Here is a 25,296-nt window from a genome sequence, read left to right on the forward strand (position 1 = left end):
TTTGATTTATCTGACCCTAGATCTATCTGACCCTAGATCTATCTTAAACTGGGTAGAAAAGGAAAATGGAACCAGACATCTACCTAGACAAAGATATTAGTAACTTTGTTGGTAAGTAGTGTAACATTACACCTGTCACATAGGCAAATACTAACCCCTTTTATCTCAGTTCAGAATTGCATAATGGAGAGGCGTTAAGTTACTTCAACCTAGCTCAAGACCACAGAGATGAGTTGTGTTTGAACTGATGTGCTCAAATCAGATCCTGTTTCAACTAGTGCTTTAGTATCAGAATTGTAACAAAAATCTATTTCACTACAGATTGGTTACAGCAGATGTCGCTTTTTACACTGGAAACCTTCAAGCTTTGAGAGGCCTTAAAAATCTGGACCTAAACATGGCTGAGATCTGGGATCAGAAGAGGTGATAATCTACTGGAAAGAGTCGGTTGGTTCTGACCACCAGATGTCTTGCTTTCAAGAAGCTTGAGGTGAATACTTATGAGTGGAGTCCATGAGAGGATGCTATTGATATTTGGGGGAACTAGATTCAGAGTGAGCTGCAGGGACTGAGTGACCTTTTGAGTGTCCTTCAGCAAGAAACAAGGGATCAGCTGTCTGTGCAATTTTTTTTTCCATTCTCTCTGGAAACAGACTCAGGTTTCTTTGGACCAAATCCAAACACACACACACAGCTGTAACACAGCTGTAGTTGTCTAGAATGCTCTGTATATCTTTATATTAAAAAGATGCTTTACATTTCCTCTAGTGCAATGAAAGTCACATGGTGTCCCACCTTATTTAATGATGGTAAATATAAAATCTTGCAGTTGAACTCTGTAGAAAATGTTTTTCTCTATGAAACTGCGGTTCTAAAATTTATTTTTTTACAGATCTTTATAAGAAATAAATGGCTCAATTGCTTGCATGTAGGGAGCAGATGTTTCAGGGTATTTCTTCCAGCTAGGTTCTGTACTGACACCAGAAGATACAACTTTAGTAAACAGTATGTTCACTTAAGCCATTATCTACTGGATAGATTTTAAAATAATCAGTAGTGCTGATAGATACTTCAAACTGATACCAAACCAGTGATTTAGCTCTGCCACAGAGTTTGTGGCCTCTACCCATCCCCCTCCCACAATTTTAAAAAAGGTGTAACAGAGTGCATCTGTCAAGGGGGGGGTGGGGTAAAAAGAGTAGAATAAAAAGTTTTAGGCTGCTGTCGCCCTTGTTACACTACTGCAGTAGCTGGGAGAGGTGATAGCTGAAACTAGTTTAGGCTGATTGAATGAAGACTCTCTAATACTACCTTTTAAGTCTGGAAGCTGCCAGTACTAAGTAAAAGTGCCTGTGTATTTCACCTCCACAACTTTTTACCTAAACATAGTCTGAGTGCCTAACCTTGTAATGATTACATATGATGGAGTGGTCTACGGTGTTTGTGTGCCTATCTGTTAGCATAACAGATGTCATTGTCAATCAAAATAAAGCTATAAAATCACCCTTGTTTTTAAAGACCAACTTTTTTAATGATACATTTCAGTCTTATACTAAACATATAAAATAAGTTGCTTACAGGTAAATACTATAGAATTGAAAGAATGATCATCAGGACAGGGAACTGATCCTTATGTAGGACACCACCATTGAACAACATGTGATTTTTCCCTTTTACTACAAAGAAGGGCAGATTAAGGATGCACCAGAAAACATACACCCAGATGTATTTTTTAAAAAAAAAATTAGATTTGGGTAAATTTACAACAGTTTATTCCAGCTTGAGCACAAGATCATAATGACCACCTTACCTCTCAATGTTGTTAAGCTATACTGTCATATCACAAATGTATTCCTAACTATTAACTTATGTGGTGTGAAGTGACTAGGTTAAGTATGGTTTGTGAACACAAACAATTTCTAACATCTTATTTCACTTAGTAACAGTAGTGAAACGTTTAAATTTGATCATACCTGTCATTTACACTTCATAAAAAAATTACATGAAGGAGCTAACCATCTGTTGCTTCACAGCTTTATTTTTGCAGTTACAAGCAATTCAAAACTATTGACTATCAGAGGCAAGCCTCTTAACTTCTTATAGAGAAGTTATGTCCATCTTGTCTCAAGACAAACAGTATTGCACTTTAAGGTTATATTATCTGAGTTACAGAATCCTTTAAAAGACTAAAGCATTACTTCGGCACATCCTTTGCACTGTGTTTAGTTAAAAAGGGAAGCACAGAAAGCTATTTAAAATTAATACTGCAGGGTACAGTGACAAAGCATAGGCCTTGTGTGCCACTTATTTTAATGCCTACAGGTTCTTCCATCATAAGGTTGTTTTAGCAGGATCTACAAACTGAACATTGACTCAGTGGTCAAGGATCCTAAGATTGCCAGATACAATTTTGTTCTCTAATACTGCTCCAGGCGGGATGTCAATCCGGTCACCGTGATTTGCAATGATGATAACTGTTCCCTAGATAGAAAAAGGCACATTAAGGTCCATTTAAAAACATACCATAAGCATCTGTAAGAAAGCAAGGCTTCTCATGTTAACTGTGCAACAAAACAGCCCAGCATAACACAGTTTAGCAAGGCGGCTAGCTGTCAGACACATTGTATTTTCTCAGACAACAGAGTAGGAGAGTAAGCTTAGTTTTTTAAATTTTGTCTAACACAGATAGTAAAACCTTTTCACTAACTATGCAATTGTTTGGTGAGTAGAATTTCATTCCCATTTAAGTGCTATTATGGGCAGAGTTATCCTTATTCAAAGGACCTGCTTCCTGTGGGTATTCTGAGTCATACCTGCCTACTTAAGGGTTGACCAAATTTTTGCTTATTCTGTGTCACACCCCAGAGCATGCTGAACTCACACCTCCTGATTAGAATATAAGTTCTACTTCCACAATTGTTTACTGCTAATACATGGGCAGAAAACAGTGAGTTTGAGGTTTTAAAACATACTGCAAGTATGCTCACTTGTGGAAATCAGAGAGAAATCTAGAACCTGATGACTAGAGGGGAGAGGAAGACTGGTCCAGCAGTTAGGGCACTAGCATGAGTCTTGGGAGACCTAGGTTCATCTCTCCCAGACTCCCCATGAGCTCTTGGGTTAAGTCTCTGTGCCTCTGTACTCCATCTGTAAGATGGAAGTTATATAGTGCTCCTCTACCTCAGATGTTGTGAAATACTTATACTAGAGTAAGGGGAAGCAGATAAGTGTCTTAGCTTAGTTTGCAAAACACTTTGTAGATAAAAATGCTAACCACTAGTTATTGTTTCAATTTGAGTTTTTTCTAAATGCTACAGTAACTCTGCGCTTAACGTTGTAGTGAGGTTCCTGAAAAATGCGACTTTAAACGAAACGATGTTAAGCGAATCCAATTTCCCCATAAGAATTAATGTAAAGGGGGGGATTTGGTGAAAAAAATTTCCCTGGAACCTGACTGTCTCTCTCTATATATATATACACACACATATATACACATACACTCAGTATAAGTTTTAAACAAACAATTTAATACTATATACAGCAATGATGATTGTGAAGCTTGATTGAGGTGGTGAAGTCAGTGGGTGGGCTATTTCCCAGGGAATGCCTTACTGGCTAAATGATGAACTAGCACTTGGCTGAGCCCTCAAGGGTTAACACGTTGTTGCCTCACACTCTACAAGGCAGAACAAATGGAGGGAGGGGAGACAGCACGGCAGACACAGAGACACACCCAGTGTGAGAGAGAGAGATGCGCATTGCCCCTTTAAGTATGCTGACCGCACTTTAAGTACATTGCCTTTTTAAGTAGATCAGCAAGTTGAGAGAGCCGCTGCTGCCAGAAAGCTCCCTCCTTCCTGAGTACTGTCATGTGTCCCCCCTTCTCTATGGAGATGGGGTAAGCGGGGGGAGGGGGACACCTTGACATTAGCACCCCTTTCTCTCTCTCCCCCCCCTGCACAGCAAGCAGGAGGCTCCAGGGAGCAGCTCCAAGGCAGAGGGCAGGAGCAGCACATGCCAGTGGGGGGAGGGACACCTGAACTGCTGGCAAATTGGTAGCTTGCAGGGTGGCTGCTGCACAGGGAACCTAGGGGAGCTAATAGTGGGGTTGCCGGTCCACCCTGGTTCCAAGCTCCAACGGGCTACTTTTTCTGCAAGCAGTGGACAAGCAGGCAGCTGCCAGACAACATTATAAGGGAGCACTGCACAACTTTAAACGAGCCATGTTCTCTAATTGATCCACAACGTAACACCCAAACAACGTTAACCAGGATGACTAAGTGAGAAGTTAGTGTACTTATATTAGTACCTTGACACCTTCATATATTAACCTCTGCAGTCACTGGACCAGTTTCTAACTCAAAATATGAATGGTTGACAGTCAAATTTTCCATGAGATACTTTATGCATGCACATGGTTTTGTGATAAAATTTAGATGGGCTCAACTCTTCTAGTTTGTTAGAGTGGCATAACATGATAAAATTTTATCTATGCAAGTCAGCCTCATTGGCATACACACCTTTAATGCAACGTTCTTGCCAAATGTAACATCACCCGAAACCGTGAGATGATCCAGTTCAAGCATATCTGGTATACTTTCAAACCTCGTCAGGTAATCTTGAACCTTTCCAAAAAACAAAAACAGCAATAGTTTAGAGGATGCATTTGCTTATGTATTTTTTCCCCAAAACTAAGGGTTTAATGCTAGAAGAAAGTACTGAAACAAGTTATGAAAGGATGAAACTAAAGCTAAATCTGTTCTTGAATCTACATCACGCAGCGCCGTAAGTCACCAACTATCCCCATGATAGCAGTGTGAGAGCTAGTTTCAACATAAAGTTATGGGAAACTAATTATGGACAAAAGTAACAGTAATACATGCTGTCTAGAAATTAGGCAGTTCAAAGAAAACCTGAACTTTAGAATGGACAAAACATTATTCTCATCTTTACTATCCCCAAGTAAAAAGGATAAGGAAGTGTGAGATAGCTGTTACAATGCTGTGAATATTCAGATGTTTTTAAGATGTGTGCCTGCAAGACTGCAACTATTTCATGACTCAAGGGAGCAGTCATAATTTGCACAGTTGGAAGTAATTAAAGTAACTGTCCTTGTAACCTAGTCTCCTCTTAGTGGTATGTTAATGTATGAAGGGCATCAGTCTTTTCTTGAGAAAAATATGCAACTATGAGGGTTTACCTTGGTGAAAGAGCTTCCCAGTTTGACGAGAGGCACAGTTGGAAATTCACGTTTCTCACTCATAGTTAAGGATCCAGCATTAAGGCTATACAGGTTGGACATCACAAGCAAAAGATCTGATGTGGTCTTGACAGGCAGAAAACGACTACGAGGTACATTTATCCCCAAAGAATTCTCAAAACTTTTTACAGCAGCACCAACTGCAGTCTCCAGCTGAATAACATTTAAACCTCCATCCAAAGTCTGAAAAAGAAAGTTGTAGCATGAACATGACGCCACAGACAAATACTTGTTCACCATCAGACCTTTAAATAGTCAGAAGCATGAACATTGTTTTAAAAGGGGACAGTTATGCAGAATATGAAGACATTCAGGAAACAAAGGTGAAGTTGGAGAAGTCAGCACAGTTGGACACTTCTGCACAGTCTGCTCTTTTCCCTCTGAAGTCCTGCCATGAGCTTACCTTTGGATTAACGATGATCTCCATATCAATAGCGTTTTCCTCTTGCAGTCGTTTAATTGCAAGCAAAGAAATCCACAAGTTGTTTGTATTGAATATTTTGAATTTTGACACAGACTTGAATTCATCAACATGTGCTTTTGGAACCTGAGCTATTTCTACCAGTCTCAGTTTGTTATCATATTGCGTGAGTGTACCACCCTGCAAAGGCAGAACAGATCTAAGTACTATAATACATGTAAGAGCATGCTATACATATAAATATATTTTATAACAACATGCGATATATATCTTCTTAAAACACACCGTGAAGTGAGGTGCAGTTGGAAGTGTTTTGCCTATCACATTCTAATACCAAATCTTATATAAAACTTGTTTAACTTGTGATAGAAACTGACTGGAACACTAGCATTGTTAATGCCAGTTATTGATACTGGAGAACCCTAAGAGTTTTTTTATGGTGCATTTAAATAGTGGAAAAAATTTTCAAAAGCATCTAAGTGACTTAGATGCCTAAATCACCTAGGCACTTATGGAAAGTTTTAGTTAATTTAAAAGTCACCTTTAGCTTGTGATGGATAATTAAACAATGGAGAATTCTATAAGGTTACATGTCAGGATCTAAATTAAACCTTTTCACAAAAGGAAATTCAAAAGTTGTGGTTGAAATATAAGATACGCCAGCTGACTGTGTACTGTAGGCTATGTGGCACTTACTACAGTATCAGTTAACTTTCCCCATCAGACTTCAAAGGATAAAAGGCCCTGATCTTACATTACATTTCCTTCGTTTTATGGGTTGAATCAGATCCTTTACAATAATATCAAATGAATGGGGCACTAGCAGTATTTTTCATGGTTAAAAAACATGGGCCAAGACCCTTACAGGTGGTGGTACAAATCACTGTGTGTTAAAAATGCTTACAGCATGTACCATTGTTCTGGTTTAAATTTTGGCCAACAATTGGTCAGAGACCCCAACTTCACCACCTGAAACTGGTCAGGGCAGGATGCTGGGTCAAGACTGCCAGAAATTTAGGCTCTAGAGCATTATATATTGTATTTTTAAAATACAGAAGTGGGTTAGGCAGTCCTGAACCAGCAAGAGATGCTATTACTGTAGCACAGTGGTTCTCAGCTTCTTCAAGAGTCCTCTAAGATATTGCTATATGGGAAGGGAAGGGTGTCATGACCCCCAGGTTGAAAACCCATGTGGCCTATACAATAGGCTGCACTGGCTAGTAGTTCAAGCCCAGGACATGTATTTATTTGTAATACTTGCATATGAGTGACCAAAACAGCATGCTATCCTGCACTCCATGCCACAAAACCGTAAATATGTCATAAAACCTGCTGACTTTACATTTCTTTTTCAGGTTAGATCTACAGCTGACTGTTGGGTTGTGGTATATAAGCCTTAAAGATATTTGAAGTGATATTTAACATCTGCTTGAAACTACTGATTCAAAAGAAAATGAGACTTAAATTTTACAAAGACAGTGAGTGGATGAATCGATTTGAACAAATACATTTTTACCTTAACATCTGCCCTGGTTTTATTTGTGACCTCCATGACAAATTCACAGCATTTTCCATTTGGTGGATTCATAAGATGGTTAAGAATGTAAAGATCCACAGTCGCTCCTAAGTTATCTATATTGGACACAAAAATGTACTCTTTCCCCTCTCCTATCAGTGTGTCAAGCAGACCAGAGTTATAGAAACTGGAGTAGATATCACCGTGACCTGGAGGATACCACGCCTCAGTATTCTCTCCTGAATAAGATACGTCCTTGGCTATTGGCAGCAGAGACTCTTTATTAATTCTAGGATACCTGCAAAATGACAATTATTAGATCTCTGATACAGATCTTAGTGCAGTAATAATGCAGTCACAGGGGATACTCCAGACTTGATGTGGCTTTAAAATTATTACTTCTTAGGCCAGTTAATCAGATAGACAATCTCCTCCCGTTTCTGTGTATGTTCATACTTGGATATTGGGGCAGAAACTGCAAGTTAATATCCAATTAAGTATGTACTTAAATGAATCATCCCTTTGGAGCCAGAGGAAATGCAAGTTTCTTCCTCCACAAGGGTTCAGAACATGTTATATGCAGTCACAAGAGCCACAGGAATTCACTTTTTAAAAAGCAGGACCCTCCAGAATCTCACATGACCAATTCAGGGCAAACTTTGTTGGTGGTCAGCCTACAAATTACTCCATACCTACTTCTGACAGTCCCAGCCTTGTGGTTTCACAGCCAAGACAGTTCAGAATTCAAACCCCACGTTCCTGCGTTCCACTGCAAGTCTGAACTTGAAACACAGATTTCTTCCACCCATTTATTTTTAGTTATTAATTTTATCTGGCTGTTCTTGGGCTTCTCACTTTTTAAACTTCCAGTTTTAATCCTAAAAACTAACAAAAATATTTAATATGCACAACAAGGAAGAGCTCTGCTTGTTTCTTTTACCCCAAACAGAAGAAAACAATCTCTGATACCTGCTTTGATTAAAAGTATATATTTTCACACGACTGTGACTGTACTTCTGCAAGATTTTCTTTGTGTCTTCATCAGTGTTAAAGGAGTTCATTAGAACAAGAGGAACATCTGTGTTGTAGGTTTTGTTTAGATGCTGGGGAGAAAAAAAGATCATATTCAACAAGAGTTACTGGGTTTTATTTCTGTCACCTAAACAATGAGACTTTAGATACTATTTGTAGACTGTGTCAAACAATGGTTATGAAAAAAATCTCTTAAAAAGACATCTACACAAATGTAACAGTTAACTAAAGACAAACTTCATAGCTACAAAGCATTTATGATGAAACAACAACAATTATTGAAGGTCTAAATTAAATGTGCATGTGTGCGTGCACAAATACAAATCATTCAAAGCTAACAACAATTCTGTTCTTAACTCTTCAGTTCTAACTGGACAGTGCAGCAGGGTAGGCTAATGCATACAAGATGTGCTACTAAATGGTTATGTTGAAGGGACTCTTAGCTTTCTTTGAATTTCAGACATACATACACCCAGAAAACCGTTTGTCCTTCTGCACGATATTGTATCCCAATAGGCAATTTGAAGGTTTTACAATCCACTCTGTATTTAGGATTCTTTATAAAGATCGATGGTAGATCTTTAAGCCAGGGCTTCTTTAAGCTGAAGCCACAGATGTCTGTTAAAGTCATGGAATCTGACCTCCGGGACTAAATCCTATCCTTAATAATAGTCTAATGTACACAGAGCACACAGTATAAAGTATTAAAAAATTCAGAACCCAAAATGAAGTGGCCCCTCCCTTAACTACATGAAGGGTGAAAACGGGCATTATTCTACTGCAATAAGACGTGAATCAAATCAGCTTCATTGGGACTGTTCTGGAAAGAAGAATATTCACTCCAGATTTCGTTTGAGGCACTCACTTGTGTAATTTTTAACTGCTGATACATTCAAAAAGGTGTGGGCACATTCTCGATGTCTTTAACCCTACTCTATGTGTTAGGATCTATTAAAATAATCTTTAAAGGGAAAAAAAATGATTAAAAGACAAGTTTTGTAATATGCTCCTTGCCATGGATCTCCAAGAACTTCTGTTAAGTGCAACTTTCATGTCAGCAATGGAGCAGCTATTAAGAATTTACATTTCCAAACCTCTGTGTGTGTGAGAGAGAGAGATGGGGACCAGAAAGTGGGCGCATTAAGCTCCACATCAACAATCAAAGACCCTCAAAAGAGAACACCTGAAGCACCCTCTTGGATATCACACAATGCAAGAATCGGGCATGAGACTAAATCTTTGTATGGGACTGCAGCTCATCTTCCTAGCCCTTGGGGAACGTACCACCAGACACACCAATATATGTACTCCAAACTAAAATACTTCGGTAAGCACCTAAAACTAGAATGAACTGCATGAGGAAATTAGGGCAAGCCAATTTCCTACCCTTTCATGCCCATCTTAATTATCTACTGTAAGAATAACTAACTAAGTAGCACTGTAAATGTAAAGCGGTAAATCCAGAACAGCCAAAATGCCCTCCCAAAACCTGTAGCTGCAATTTTTCATTTGCTTTTCGGAGGAATGAATGCCAATCACTTCTAAAATCTGGACTTTACTCAGAAGAGAGTATATTTGGAATGATGCTAAAAACATTTGGTGTGGCAAGAGGGAGGGTTAAAAGAAAGCTTTGAAAGCTACTCTTGGGACTCGCATTTGGGGAAAAAAATCAAAAGTTTACCTGGGATTTTGCTGCTTAAGGCCCTGCTAAATTATGCAGTTTGATCCATGGTACTTTAGAAGTACTAGCACTGTCTGGGTTTGCATGCATACTGATTTAACCTTGTCTAGAATGGCATGAACCAATGGTTCTCAAACTTTAGCACCTGAGGACCCCCATTTTGATTTTAAAATTTTCAGGGACCCCTAACACACACCTGCTCAGCCCCAGGCCCAGCGCCCACTACACCCCTTCCCCCAAGGCCCCACCCCCTGCTCACTCCATCTCCCCTCCCTCCATCGCTCACTCTCCCCTACCCTCACTCACTTTCACCAGGCTGGGGTAGGGGTGCAAGCTCTGGGAGGGAGTTTGGGTGTGGGAGGGAGTTCCAGGAGTTGTGCGGAGCCAGGGGCAAGCAGGGAGCCTTAGCCCCAACAGACTTTTAGCACCTAAAATCTCCCGGTTTGGCTTCAGTAGTCTCTGGGAGATAGAGGGAGGGGGAGGAGTTGATCAGTGGGGTCCGCAGACCCCAGTTTTGAGAAATGCTGGTGTGGACAAAAGAATTCAATTATTTAAGGTTCTCCACACATTCCATCCACATAGCACATGCAATACTTTATTTTTATCCAGTCTTTTCAGTGCAATTCTCTGCATCCCAGCGCATGGGGTTCTTCCATTTCCCCGCCTGTCTTCTTTTGGGAAGCTTCCATCATAGTCACCATCTAAGGACCACATGGGATTCCCTTCCATCTCTGTTAATGCTGCTACTTACTCAGCCATGGTAGGAGTGGCAGTGTGCATCACTACTAAGTGGTGCTCACAATCCAGTCCAGGTGCAATAACTCACAGCACTCCCAATCACTAGTGACACAGAGAGCAGAACAGGGATCTGATTCCAGTTTCCTACCCAGTAGGGCAGAGCAGTACCACTCAGATGGCCCAGTTTCAATTTTTTATTGAGTCAGATTAGTCAGTGGAAGTGTTTCTATATTAGCAAGAATTTCACTAAGAGTTTTAGTCTACACTCTGATTCACAAAGCATGTAGTTTCCACAGTGGCTTTCAGAGCAGATCAAGTTTCTTACCTCAATCTGCTGAACTGTCAGGTCCAAGAAGGTGTTTTCATTCCGCACCCCGATAAGACTTTTGGGGCCTTTACAGCCCATGCTGGTGCCCAAGCCACCATTTAGTTTCACTACAACCAGTTTGTTCAAGACTGAGGTGATGTTAACAGGCAACCCCCTGGCCTTTATCTTCTCATAGGGCTGAATCTGTAAGGAAGCAGCAATTTTAGAAGGTATTCAAGTAAGTTTGTCAGAGGTGACGGAAATAAACCTCTAAAATCTTTTTCTAGCTCTTGTTAGTGGTGAGGAAGGGTAAGAAAGGATTTCTAGCAGAACAGACAGACAGACAGACCCCCCTTCTCAAATTTTAGAAGTTAATTTAATCTTCACCAATACCCAAATTTATTTGTGAGGCATCACTAGAGTGCCCAGCATATTATAGACATGCAGGAAGATAAGGTTCCTACCCTAGACAGCTTAAAACACCACATACAATACAGTTTGTTAAATAACCTCTCCTCTTGGAAAATGTTTTCTTTGTTTTTTATATAGACAAAAAGTGTCAAGGAAAGTTAAAGCCTTATTCAAATGCAGATACTCCTCATCACTTTCCCTGTGGGCTGGAAGAGGGAAGTGGGCTGGGTACGAACAGAGATAAGGAGTAGATCAGGATGGCATTCCCCCACTTACAGTGGTCCACCCGAGGTCAGCAAGAGAATTTTTTTTTTTTTTTTTTTTTAAAGCTCACAAAGTCCAACCCACCCACCCCAATAGCAAGCCTGCCTACCAATCAAGTCAAGTCTTTCTCTGTGCAAGAAAAAGAATTGACTTTTTCTTCCTTTTAAAAGTAGCTTAATCTTGCTGCAGTTTCTTGATGTTCTGTACTAAGGTCACCAGAGTAAACAAGCAGAGCAGGCTAAGTTTCAAAAACTCTTGCAAATAATTTTTAATCAGATTAATGTTGGTTCCGGGTACTAAGTCCAGTTAATTTTTTTCCACCTTGCAGCAAAAGTTCCAAAATTCTTCTAACCCTTCTATTTTCAGACTATTCTCAGCCAATTCACTTCAAATTTTGCAGAAAAAGTTCTATCTTGATTTCAGAAAGAAACTATCAATTTTACTTTTCTGGATTCTGGAGTGGGTCAGTATGTATACAAAATTAGGCCTTCTAAAAAAACCTCAGTTGTAACTTCACTAGAGAATGCCTACACACACACACGAAAATGGGAAGGAATTGTTACAGTGACGTTGTTTTAATAGTTCTGGATTGATCTAATACAATAAGGCTATCGAATGTTTTTCTACAGTTTTTTCTTTTGAAGGAAGCTTTTTAGAGGATTAAAACATTACACAGATTTACGGCATTTGAAAAAAAATCCGAATGCTTCAAAAACTTCCAGCACAATGACACACATTACTTCAGTTCTGGTTGGAATGTAGCAGAACTGCATCTGATTTATAACAAGACATGGACTAAATAAACTTGAGGACTTCACATTCATTTTGGGTATGCTGGAGGAAGAGGGGGGGAAAAAAATGGAAAACCACATTACACGAGAACAAAAAGTTCATGTTCTGGTTGAGTGCAGAGGAAAAACACTGTATTGCACAATTGATATTCCTGACCTATACAACAAAATGGTAGATTAGAAGGAAACTCTTACATCAGTTAAATTCTGCCATGTACAACTAGGAAGGAGCTTGCTTTCCATTAAATGAACTTATCTTTTCTCAAAAAAAAGAACAAAAAACAGAAGTACTTGTGGCACCTTAGAGACTAACAAATTTATTAGAGCATAAGCTTTCGTGGGCTACAGCCCACTTCATTGGATGCATAGAATGGAACATACAGTGAGAAGATATATATATATACCCACAGAGAAGGTGGAAGTAATGACACAGCCACTCCCAGTCTCTTATTCAAACCCAAGTTAATGGTATCTAGTTTGCATATTAATTCAAGCTCAGCAGTTTCTCCTTGGAGTCTGTTTTTGAATAGTCTTGGGTTTAAATAGAGACTAGAGTGGCTGGGTCATTACACATATTGAATCTATTTCCCCATGTTAAGTATCCTCACACCTTCTTGTCAACTGTCTAAATGGGCCATCTTGATTATCACTATAAAAGTTTTTTTCTCCTGCTGATAATAGCTCATCTTAATTAATTAGCCTCTTACAGTTTGCAACTGTACAGTTTGCAACAGGTGGCAACTTTCACCTTCTCTGTATGTGTGTATATATCTTCTTACTATTTGTTCCATTCTATGCATCCGATGAAGTGGGCCATAGCCCACGAAAGTTTATGCTCTAATAAATTTGTTAGTCTCTAAGGTGCCACAAGTACTCCTGTTCTTTTTGCAAATACAGACTAACAGGGCTGCTACTCTTAAACTTATCTTTTCTTAGGCCTGGTCTACACTGGGGTGGGGGTGGGGGGGGGGGGGGGAAGATATCGATCAAAGATATGCAACTTCAGCTATGAGAATAGCGTAGCTGAAGTCGACGTACCTTAGATCGACTTAGAATCACTTACTTCGCATCCTCGTGGCGCGGGATCGACAGCGGCCACTCGCCGAGGTGGAGTTCCGGAGTCGATGGCAGAGCGATCGGGGATCGATTTATCGTGTCTACACTAGACACGATAAATCGATCCCAGATAGATCACTACCCGCCGAGCCGGCGTGTAGTGTAGACATGGCCGTAGTTATCTAGTTAGTCATTGTGCCATTGCAACCTCGTTATTCAAATAGTGGAAGTTTGCCTAACAGAAGTATCATGGTGCAATCTATTGTAGTTACTCCATTACCTTAGAACACTGGCCCCAGGCACAAAGTGTTTATTAACATAAGTAACTGACTAATCACCTTTAAGGCAATATGCCAGTTTCCATTCCTTCAAAAACTTTTAATAATGAAGATTTGATTTGCGTTTAATATGCATGGTATTTCAGTGGAAGAAACGGATACTTTTAATGGATTTTTACAAAAAATGGCATTTTAAATTTTCCTGCAAGATTAGTAAGTTTACAAATGAGGGTGGCCAGTGTCTTATACCCTAACACTAGAACACATTACAGAACAACCGTAGCTACTTAATGGAGCATAAATAACATATCTCAAACTTAAATTAAATTATGAAGTTTACCAAATGCAAACAGAGGAAATCTTTGTAACTCTACGGGCTCGCATTTTACTTCTATAAATAAGAAACCTTAGATTTTCCTGCATAGTACCATCAGTTGTAGAGTTTCCTACTTGCCCTGCGTGTGTGGCTTTTCCAAAGACTTGGGGGTAGTGCTCCCCCACACCCTTTCCTGCATGAAGGGAAGATCCAGGGAACAAGCCAACCCACTCACACAAAAATTTTTATAAAAATATTCTGAAACAAGTTCCTCCTTACTTACCTAACAAAATGAGAGTCCAGAGTTTATTACTTGTATAGCACCATATACGTATATGCTGCATTTACATCACAATTAATTATAGGCTTCTGAGTCTGACATTAATCCCAGGCCAAGATAATGGAGTGGCTGATATGGTCCTCAATTAATAAAGAATTAAGGGAGGGTAATAAAATTAATGCCAATCAACATGGGTTCATGGAAAATAGATCCTGTCAATCTTTTTTTTTTTTTTTTTTATAAGGTGGAAAGTTTGTTTGATAAAGGAATAGTGTTGATGTAATAGACTTAGATTTATGTAAGCCATCTGACATGGACACACATGACATTTTGATTAAAACAGTGGAACAATATAAAATTAACACAGCCAGTTTTTAATCCATTTAATATGTGCGGATAGGTCTAAAAATGTAATTGTAAACAGGGGAATCATCTCAAAGCGGGTGTGTTTTGTGACAGGGTCAGGCCAAATGGCTACAGGACGGTGAAAGAAGGCAGATATATTAGCCCCAAGTTAAGTAGGTCCCTTTTCCCTGGATAAGGTAACAGGGAAGGTTCCATAACAATCAGGAACTTTCTGGAAACAATTAAAGCGGACAGGCTGATTAGAACACCTGCAGCCAATCAAGAAGCTGCTAAAATCAATTAAGACAGGCGGACTAATCAGGGCACCTGGGTTTTAAAAAGGAGCTCACTTCAGTTTGTGGTGTGCGTGCGAGGAGCTGGGAGCAAGAGGCGCAAGAAGCTGAGAGTGAGAAGGCATACTACTAGAAGACTGAGAAGTACAAGCATTATCAGACATCAGGAGAAAGGTCCTGTGGTGAGATTAAGAAGGTGTTGGGAGGAGACCATGGGGAAGTAGCCCAGGGAGTTGTAGCTCTCACGCAGCTGTTACAGGAGCCACTGTAGAGAGCTGCAATCCACAGGGCCCTGGGCTGGAACTTGGAGTAGAGGGCGGGCCCGGGTTCCCTCCATCCCCCCAACTCCCTACTTGATACTGGAGGATTTGATCTGGACTGTGGGTTCCATCAGAAGGGAAGGTCTCTGGCCTGTTCCCTAATCCACTAGGTGGATCAGCAGAGACTGCAGGGATTGTTCTTCTTCCTTTTCCCCATGCTGGCGAGCGATGAGGCTAACTGAGCGAACAGCAGATTTGAGCTGTGAAAGTGGCCAAACTGAGGACTGCCACAAACCTCTGAGGCGAGCAAATCCGCCAATAAGCGCAGGACCCACTAAAGCAGAGGACGAACTTTGTCACAGTTTCTAGTGGGGTCCTACAGGTATCAGTTCTTGGCCCTATGCTATTTTACATTTTTATTAGTGACCTGGAAGAAAATATAAAATCATAACTGATAACGTTTGCAGATAGCACACAAATTAAGGGAGCGGTAAATAATAAAAAGGACAGGTCACCAACAGAGGGATCTGGATTGCTTGGAAAACTGGGCGCAACAAAATAATATGCATTTTAATATGGCTAAATGTATATGTATACATTTAGGAACAAAGAATATAGGCCATGCTTACAGGATGTGGGATTCTATCCTGGGAAGCAGTAACTGAAAGATTTTAGGGTTGTGGTGGATAACAGCTGAAGATGAGCTCCCAGAGCAATACTGCAACCAAAAGGGCGAATGCAATCTTTGGATATATAAACATGGGAATCTCAGGTTGGAGTAGAGAGGTTATTTTACCTCTGTATTTGGCACGAGTGCAACCACTGCTGGAATACTGTGTCCAGTTCTGGGGTCCACAGTTCAAGAAGGATAAATTGGAGAGTGTTCAGAGAAGAAGCATGAGAATGATAAAAGGATTAGAAAACATGCCATATAGTGATAGATTGAGCTTCTTGAGTCTGTTCATCTTAACAAAGAGAAGGTTAAAGGGTGACATGATTATGTAAATACGTACACTGGAACAAATATTTAATAATGGGCTCTTCGTTCTAATAGAAAAAGGTAGAACACTGTCCAATGGCTGAGAGCTGAATTCAGATGACTGGAAATAAGGCCTACATTTTTAAGTTAGGGTAATTAACTGCAACAATTTACCAAGGGTCATGGTAGAGTCTCCATCACTGACTATTTTTAAATCCAGATTGGATGTTTCTTCTAAAAGATCTGCTATAGGAATTATTTGGGGGAAATTCTATGGCCTGTACTTTACAGGAGGTCAGACTAGATTATCACAGTGGTACCTTCTGGCTTTGGACTCTAAAAAGTCAAGATGGAAACAGTCTCCCAAAGATTTTAGTGTACGTTTTCTCTTTCAGTTCTTGAGTTAACATATAGAGTGGTGAAGGGGCTGAGGAATCAGTAAAGTAATACATACACACATCCTGAGTTACAAAGGCTTCATTACATGCAAAGTCTAAATAAGTTTAGTTTATAAGTTTCCTTAGAGAAGTAATTTTGAGGAAGAGAAGGTAGTATACTTCTTGCTCTCTAAACAGTAAGAGCAAAGAAAGAATCAAACTATATTCTATTTCAGTCATTAACGAGTAAAGACAGAGCATTATTGAAGAAACTGGACCCTGAACTCAGGTCCTCGAAGGGAAAGGGAAACTTCTGTTGCATTAGAGATTTTAGACTGAATTACCAACGTTAGGATAAAAAAAACTTCTCTCTTACAAGTGTACCCATGTTACCTCCCATAATACTGCTTCACACTGCTGATGTGCAAAAACATTCAAACAAGATCTCAGGATGTCCAGCAGTTTGACACTAGCCAACTAATGAACAGATCCTCAGTGACTCTGCAGTGTGAAATTAGGAAATCAAATACCAGCTCTCAAAGTTTCAACCTGGAGATGCTGAGGCTCAGCTACTACTACTCTATTAGATCAGTAATAAATCTGGGGTAACTCCATTATCAGAGATGTGTCAAATTAACATTGCTGCTCCAGATTTCCACCTCCCTCCCCCAATATAAATGAGAACTGAATCTGGCCAAATACCTTACCTTACCTTGTTAATAAGCTTGTTTAAAGCAGTTATCCAGGAAAACAAACCTTAAAAAGGTGTTGGGGGGGGGGGGGGGGTTAAGAAAGATTAAGATGAATTTACTTAACTTTCCATTATAAATTAACTAAAGATGTTACCAAAATGAAGTTTAAATTTGACTAATTTGCTAGTCAGATTGAACAGTGATTGCAACAAACATCAAGACTAACTATCCCATGCCTTCTTATCCCAGGAAGTAATAGGGCCCAAAGAAGATTCTCTACCTAGCAATACCGAGAGATCATACATCTATTTTAGTTATTTTAAAAAAACAGGTCTTCAGAAGCTAGTCACATCCTACACGCTAGAGAAAAAAGAATTGTTCCTCAGAGGAACCCACAGCATACACTTCTAGAACCTGCTCTGTTACTCCACAAAGATGGCTGTTTATATTTGATATTGCAAATATAAACCCAATGAATCTTCATCAAGATTCCTTTTAAGAAAGTTAGCATTTAATTTAATGCCTCCATTATGTAGTAGAGCTACCTAAATAGTATTTAAGTGATGTAAAGATTAAAATAGTCGTACCCCCTAAATCTTATGTGAAGTGATAAGCTTCAGATTCTAGGTACACTGCCTTAAAACAATTAGACAAACTGATTGTTTCAGTTGTCTTTCCAAGGAGCTTGCAAATAAAACCACAAGCTGAATACTCAAACTTGTCAATTAAAACAAGCCTTTACATCTATGCCAGAGCATAGTATCCTGATTTGTATTACTATAATCCGAGATTTCATACACTTAAATTAATGAACTCTGTAAGCTACAGTAAAATCTTGAGACTACATTTAACCAGAAGAATGAACCCATCTTTGTATTATCAGTCCTATAACAGGTTTAAACAAATCTAATACTCTTTTTACACCATTGTCTAGAAGAGATTTGTGGGAAGTTTGGCTTTTTAAACTATATCAAAGACAGTCATTTATGTACCCATTGAACCTAAAAAGGACATATTACGTACTCTGGAAGGTCTAGTAAGTAGCATCCTGGATTTTTGTGCATAATAATATATGTAATTAGTAAACAGAGGAAATATCTGTTCCTACATCAAGTCAGTAGGTAGAAAATGGGGAAAACATGCAAGGAAAGCGATAGGTAAGCTTTCTAAAAAGAATGTGTGTGCACTATCCCCTAATGGTTTTAAGGATACTATTATGTAATCTGAGATTCAATTTCCATAGTGTCAAATAAAATCCCATACATTAGCCCTGATGTTTCCCTCCCCTTAAGCATGGCAAAGGGAGTGGAAGCAGGTTCAAAACAGCACTAATTCCCCTCTAGGACTTCTACCCTTACTTCCCCTTTCCCTCCCCAGAAATGGCAGTGGAGGTGGATGGGAAAATACAGATAACCTTCAGCCTATTGCAGCTTGGCTTCTAACGGAGGTATATGCCACAGAGGGAGAAATTGGGGACTTTTACATAAGTGGGGTCTTCAGAAAGCACCCCTGCTCACCCAGTGAGATTTTGGAGAACTCTGAGAAATTCAGGTTCCTAAATTATTATTCTCCCATAGGTGTGGGGCAAACTCATTTTAAACACCCACAATCCTAGACTGTCACCATGTGATTCAGAGGTTACAGCAAAGATTCAAATGTTGGTAATCTGGAATTTGGTCTGAGTTCCAATCCAACTCAACTATTAGCACCAACACAGAGGGCTGGGGGAGTACAAATCAAGTAAAAGGTCACTAGAACGTGCCTCAGCCAACCTAGTGTAACATCAATATCAAGTCTCCATGAAAGAGAGAGCTCCAAGAACAAACGTAAAAATAAAAAGGGCCTTTTCATATTGCCTGTACAAGTACTTTATGTTGCAGAGTAACAGTACAGTTCTTCTTCAACAGGAATGTAACTGGCAATACCTAGGGTTATTCAACTAAAATTACGACAGAGGAGGCTTTCAAGTTCTATACAGTTGTTTTATTTATAGCCTAGGAAGAGAAGCTCATTTATTCCAGGAAGAGAGGTGCAGAGAATTAAGAGATTGATATTAGAAGTCCAAGTTCACTTTTTTTTAAACGTAATTTTAAAAAGAGCTACAGCCAGCTCACTGAAAAGTACATGGTAAAAGACAGCATTTTAAACCAGCACCAATCAAAGCTAAACTCAGCTACTCAAGGAATGAATGATGGGAAAGAAAGTTATATATAGTCATGTTGCATTATGTTTATATTTAAACAGACATACACACACTGCTCCACATAATCCAGCAAAAGAGAGTAAGGCATTCTTGGTGGCAATGCTATTTGAGTCAAGCAGGAGGAGGAATTTTTGTAGATTTTGAGAGCCATGGAATTTTACCCAGTAACTCCTGCATCAAGCCCATGGCTTTGGGTCAAGTTAAAGGAGAGAGTTTGAATGCCAAGCATGATTACTCAGTTACTGCAGTTACACTTCAAAGGAAAAGAGAATTTGGATGCTTTAGAACAGGGGTGGGCAATAATTTTCATAGGAGGGCCACTCCACGAATTTTGGTAAGTTATCATGGGCCGCACATTTCTACAATATTAATGGAGGGGGTGCAGGGTCTGGGAGGGAGTTTGGGTGCAGGAAGGAGTTCCAGGCTGGTGCAGAGTGTTGGGGTGCAGGAGAAGGAGATGGGTATGGGCTCTGGGAGGAAGTTTGGTGCAGGAAGGGGCTCCGGGCTGGGGCAGGGGATTGAGGTGTAGGGTCTGGGAATAAGTTTGAGTGTAGGAGGGGGTTCTGACCTGGCACAGGGAGCTGGGGTGCGGTGTGAGGTGCAGGCTCTGGCCAGGAGGCGCTTACCACAGGCAGCTCCTGGCCAGCAGCACGGCTCAGGCTGGCTGCCTGCATTCCGTGGCCCCATGCTGCTCCCAGAAGCGGTTGCGGCCGGCTGCTGCTGGCACATCTCTACGTGCCCCTTGGCGGGGACAGCAGGTCTCCATGCACTGCCCACACCCACAAACACTGCCCCCACGGGCCATATTTTGCCCACCCCTGCTTTAGAATGAACTTCAAAGAAAACTGCCATCTAGCCATCCTGGTCAAACAAAAGAATCACTACAAGTGATCCATCTGTTGGGAGGAAAATGTCATAAACAAGTCCATGAACTCTAAAATATCGGAAATACACAGTTTTCACAAGTCAAGCAACCAAGCTTTCAGAAACAACATTTGACCTTAGGCATTATCATACTGTATCAAGCCAGTAGTTCATCTACTCCAGTACTATAACAGTGACCAGTATTAGATGCTTCACAGTAGGTTTGAAACAAAATGCATACAAGCCTGGCGTAAGACAAGTTTCACACAATATACCAGCACAATTAAAAATCCCCTACATCTTTTTTCCCCTTGCAGACTTTCCAGTATAACTGGTTACTTGAGAAACCAGACACTCTTCTCCCCAGCACACTCCTCAGAGCTAGAGTCTCCCATAAGGGGACAAATTACCAGCCAAAAGTTGTAAGGACACAGAAGATGTGGGGGAAATAACTGAAACACATTGTTCCCCTTCCCCAGAACTCATTCCACAGGGAGTGGCAAAGTCCAGAGATTGCCATCCCCTTGAAAGCCATGGGAATCACCCAGTATACAACGACTAGCATATTAGCATTATCCCTTATAAAAATCTCCACCTCCTCCAGAGAAAAGGGTTCAAGGCCAGCTGAAGACAGGGCCTCAGTACAGTCTGTGGTATTAGCCCCACACAGACACAAAAAAAAGCCATGCATGTGCTTGAATGACACCTGAGTGCTCTGCATTGTCTTCTTAATGCTATCCCCCTGCATGGGAGAATGCCATCCCTCCCCTTGCCAGAGGGTGATTTGGAAACTGCACAATTTGAAACTAACAGAGGTTCCAATCAATTTTGCAGAAAGGATAAGCTGGCTACAGCTATCAAAGCTCAGCACCAGAATGCCCCACATTTGGGAGCAAACCACAAGGATTGGCCAGAAAGCAGCTGCATGGCATGGGGAAGGTCTCTTCTGTTGAGCAGATAATGACCAAAGCTAGAGAAACACCACCAATATGTTTGGAGCTTATATAAAAGAGTGTATGTGCAGGGAAATCCTTTAGCAATGTTATTCAGGAGCTAGGTGGCATAAATAAGATCCTGGCAAGGGTCTTTGTTATGAGCAGGTTTTGAAAACATTAACATGCCAAACCATGGACAGAATGAGATCTTTATCCTGATGGCAGTCCCTCTGTGCTATTTCAAATGCACATCCGTTCAGGAACACCATCTGTTCATAGCAAATTTATTCTGCCTACAGTTCATTTATTCTGCTATATTTTCAAGAGGAAGCACACAGAATACATAGAAGATGCAGGACTCAGGATACAGTAACTTCACCGCATGCAAGATGTATCTGAATGAACTACAAATGGGAGGAAAGCCTGAAGGTTGCAAGTATGGATTTGTCAAAAAAGCATGAGTGACCTATACAGCATAAGAGGGCATCTATATAGGAAAGTGGAAAGAATGAGAGGACAGCTACCTGATTCTGAATGTGTGTTTAGGAAAGGCAGAAAGCAGACATCTGCTTTCTGCAATTCTTACCTCAATGACTTGTCCAAAATGCTGCATCCTTTAGATCATTTCACTCAGCTCTTATACACAGCACCCAAAAGAACTGTCTTATTACCCACCCATGAGCATGCTAAGTGCTTCACTGAAATGCACAGGAAATCAATTCCTGCTCTAAGGAGCTTACATTATAAACATTGGATATGACAGATAAGTGAAGACAGACATATTGAGAAACAGAAGGGACAAGGAAGGACATGATTTACAGAAATAAGATTAGTGTTACTCATTTTAGACATATATACTTCTTGGCAATGCAGGAGTTGGGGGCACATTTAAGCTACATTTATTTTTTGTAGGCAATGCTAATGTGCATTTTTTTTAGGAGTGATGTAAAATCTGTTAGTCAAATTCCAAGCCTCACCTCATTCACAAGTTTGTTCCAGGTGTAAGGGGCAATGTGGATGAAGGCATAAAGATTTGTGGGAGACAAAGGGAGCACAGACTGGCATCACAGGCAGAGTGGAGAGGAACATAGCACCCATGTTGATCAATATGTACACAAGACATTGAGATTTAAAAAAAAAAAATAGGGTATAATAATGTGTTAATGATTCAACTCTAGAGGACTGCTTGAGTAATAGCACAAGATGGATACAATAGACTATCTTGTCCTCAACCCTGGGAAACATAAGACTACTTGCTTGTGGGTAGGAGGTGTTGAAATTGTTTTTTCTCCTTCGTAACTCAATTTACTGAGATGAATCCAAGTAGCAGGCAAGTTTAAGAATTTTTTTGATATTGTCATGCCCTTATTAAAATCCATGTATTACACAAGCCCCTCCCATGCCTGAATCATGCAGGCTGCTCCCCTCACGCCCCAGGTGACCTCACCATATCAACGTAACACCTCGGGACTCCATTACCGCAATTCCCTCCCAGTAGATTTTCCATCAGCCCTTTTCGATCATTTGCAATTTATGCAGAATGATGTGCCAGGCTTACTCAAGTAGGATTAAGTTACATCCCTCTCTTCCCTCCCTCCCAGGTTCTTTACTTTGGCTTTCTAAAAAAGGCCAGACTAATGTTAAATTGATTCTCTTCTTCCTTAAGGCTCCAAATAGGAATAGGTCCTAGCTGTAACACTGGAGCCTTCTGACAGAACTCTAGGAAAGAACACTTTTATTCATTTCATCTAAAATTGGTGACCTTTACTGTTATGGCCCCTAGGGTGTTAATTTTTCCCAAAATTGGTGTTTGTTTCATCCCTGGCCTCCATATTTTTAATGCCTCCTCATCCCTGGGAGTTTATTATAAAGCTGTCATCATCCCGTTTGATTTATAAACAAGATTAATATTGCTTTTGTATATTTTTATAAAATGTGCTGTTTTGGAACATTCCAGACACGCTGGCAGAGGGAACTGAATACCCACCAATGCAACCCAAACTCCTGGGCAACAAATGAGTTCCCCAGGCTAGACAGCACGTGGAAGCTCAATTAGAAGTTCTGCTCCTGTTAGCTCAGCTATACCATTAAGCTGAAGCTCTCATTGAAATGTCATTTTTACAGAGCTGGTGAGCTTTGTAAGCTTCTTTGCTGTCATGGCTCTACTCCTTTTGGAAATTTCAAAACCCATCCAAGTAGCAGGAAAAATTAAACCACCACAAAGGCATATGACCACAAAAATTAAACCACCACAAAGGCATTTGAATTGTTTACAGGCTTTTAAGTCATTTAAAAACTCATGCACTCAAGTTTTCCAGCTCTGCACAGCTTGAACTCTATCAAATATGGGTCAAGATTATAAATGCCAGAGTTCTCATATGTTTAAAAAAAGACCACACACTAAATTGATTCAACAATAATCAAAGGCACCAGTTCTCATTAGGGACACTTATGATAAACCGTATTTGAAGTTTTGAGGTCACAGTGTTTGAGATATAACATTCCCAAGTCAAAAGTCAGGAATTTTCAAGAAACTGATAGTTTCTGATTTTTCAAACTGTCATAACTAATGCTTTGTCAGATTTCCAACAAACTTCCCAAAAAGACAGCCTCTACATGAGCAGCTCTGGCACAATGTGGGGTTTGTGTGTTAAAATACGAGTTGGACATAACAGAAAGTTAGTCACAACCTTAGCTATGGCAAGACTCTTATTTCTGGAAGAAAGGAGATCAATGAAAAAGCTGAGGAGAGCATAACAGTGCTAAAGACACAAAGATTTCCCCCTTTCTCCACAAGTAAACATTACTCATGAAGAACTCAGTGTTCAAGTCTCTATTCTGAGGCCTTTCTAAAATTATAATTCTTCATTCCTGCTTATGAGTTACCTAATGTTCCACTGTTAGAACAACTTCTATGAGAACAGAATTATCAATATTTATCTAACAAATGTCCTAGTCATGCTCACCAGCACAGAACATCACTATAGAAGTGATATTGGACATCAGTAGAAATGTGTTTTATATGAGCAGCTTTCATTCTCTGTGTATCTGAAAGTGCTTTAGAAAAAAGTAATGGGTTAAACACTGATAGTGTACCAAGAGGGTAGGCAAACAGAGAATAGGTCACAGCCTTGGACAGTAGAACTCTAATTTAGAAAGTCAGGGTACTGAATTTATTTCCTCTATCTTTTTGAACGTGCTGAGAGATTTAGATTCCACTTAGCCCATCACATATCAACACAAGAGAGCTCTGTGATCCATTTTATCCCAAGGATCGCAACTATCACACAGCATTGTTAGCACTTAACGTTAGCACTGGATGACTCCAAGTTTTTATAGATTCCAAGGCCAGAAGGAACTATGATGATGATCTAGTCTAGCTTGCATTCTACAGGAGGTCATAGAACAACCCCCAGATAATTCCTAGGGCAGATCTTTTAGAAAAACATCCAATCCTAATTTTAAAATTGCCAGTGACGGAGAATCCACCATAACGCTGGGTAAGTTGTTACAATGATTAATTTACCCACATTTAAAAACGTAGGCCTTATTTCCAGTCTTCTGAATTCAGCTTCCTGATACTGGATCACAGTATACCTTTCTCTGCGAGACTGAAGAGCCCATTCTTGATATTTGTTCCCTGTATAGTTATTTATAGACTGTATTCAAATCACCCCTTAACCTTCTCATTGTTAAACTAAATAGATTGAATCACTATATGGTAGATTTTCTAATCCTTTGATCATTCTCACGGGTCTTCTCTGAACCCTCTCCAATTTATCAACATTTTTCTTGAACTGTGGACACCAGAACTGGACACAGTATTCCAGCAGCAGTTGCACCTGTGCCAAATACAGAGGTAAAAAACTCTCTACTCCTACCCAAGATTTCCTGTTTATGTATCCAAGGGTGGCATTTGCACTTTTGGCCACAGCATTGCACTGGGAGTTCATCTTCAGATCTTCAGCTGTTATCCACCAGGACCCCCAAATCTTTT

General features: G+C 40.0%; 2 protein-coding genes across 16 annotated transcripts in view; one reads left to right on the plus strand and one right to left on the minus strand.

Moving 5' to 3' along the window:
- Positions 1 to 7,320, plus strand: part of VPS54 (VPS54 subunit of GARP complex) — an 82,614-nt gene extending 75,294 nt beyond the window's left edge. For 12 of the 13 annotated variants that reach the window (XM_043543979.1, XM_043543981.1, XM_043543977.1 and 9 more), the window contains one exon: positions 322 to 1,504. In XM_043543979.1, the coding sequence (XP_043399914.1) occupies positions 322 to 427 (106 nt within the window). In that variant the 3' untranslated portion in view covers positions 428 to 1,504. Of the gene's footprint in view, positions 1 to 321; positions 1,505 to 7,036 lie in introns of those variants that run through there. The other variant, XR_005224950.2, reaches the window with a different exon arrangement.
- The window catches only part of UGP2 (UDP-glucose pyrophosphorylase 2), a 40,424-nt gene continuing 16,634 nt past the window's right edge, over positions 1,507 to 25,296 (minus strand). For all 3 annotated transcript variants that reach the window (XM_037896078.2, XM_037896076.2, XM_007062879.4), the window contains exons 4-10: positions 10,974 to 11,159; positions 8,167 to 8,300; positions 7,198 to 7,495; positions 5,664 to 5,861; positions 5,201 to 5,443; positions 4,521 to 4,625; positions 1,507 to 2,481 (exon numbers count right to left, since the gene is read on the minus strand). In XM_037896078.2, coding sequence (XP_037752006.1) covers positions 2,374 to 2,481; positions 4,521 to 4,625; positions 5,201 to 5,443; positions 5,664 to 5,861; positions 7,198 to 7,495; positions 8,167 to 8,300; positions 10,974 to 11,159 — 1,272 coding nt within the window. In that variant the 3' untranslated portion in view covers positions 1,507 to 2,373. The remainder of the gene's footprint in view (positions 2,482 to 4,520; positions 4,626 to 5,200; positions 5,444 to 5,663; positions 5,862 to 7,197; positions 7,496 to 8,166; positions 8,301 to 10,973; positions 11,160 to 25,296) is intronic.

This window comes from Chelonia mydas, chromosome 3, assembly GCF_015237465.2.
Source record: "Chelonia mydas isolate rCheMyd1 chromosome 3, rCheMyd1.pri.v2, whole genome shotgun sequence".
Taxonomy (NCBI): Eukaryota; Metazoa; Chordata; order Testudines; family Cheloniidae; genus Chelonia; species Chelonia mydas.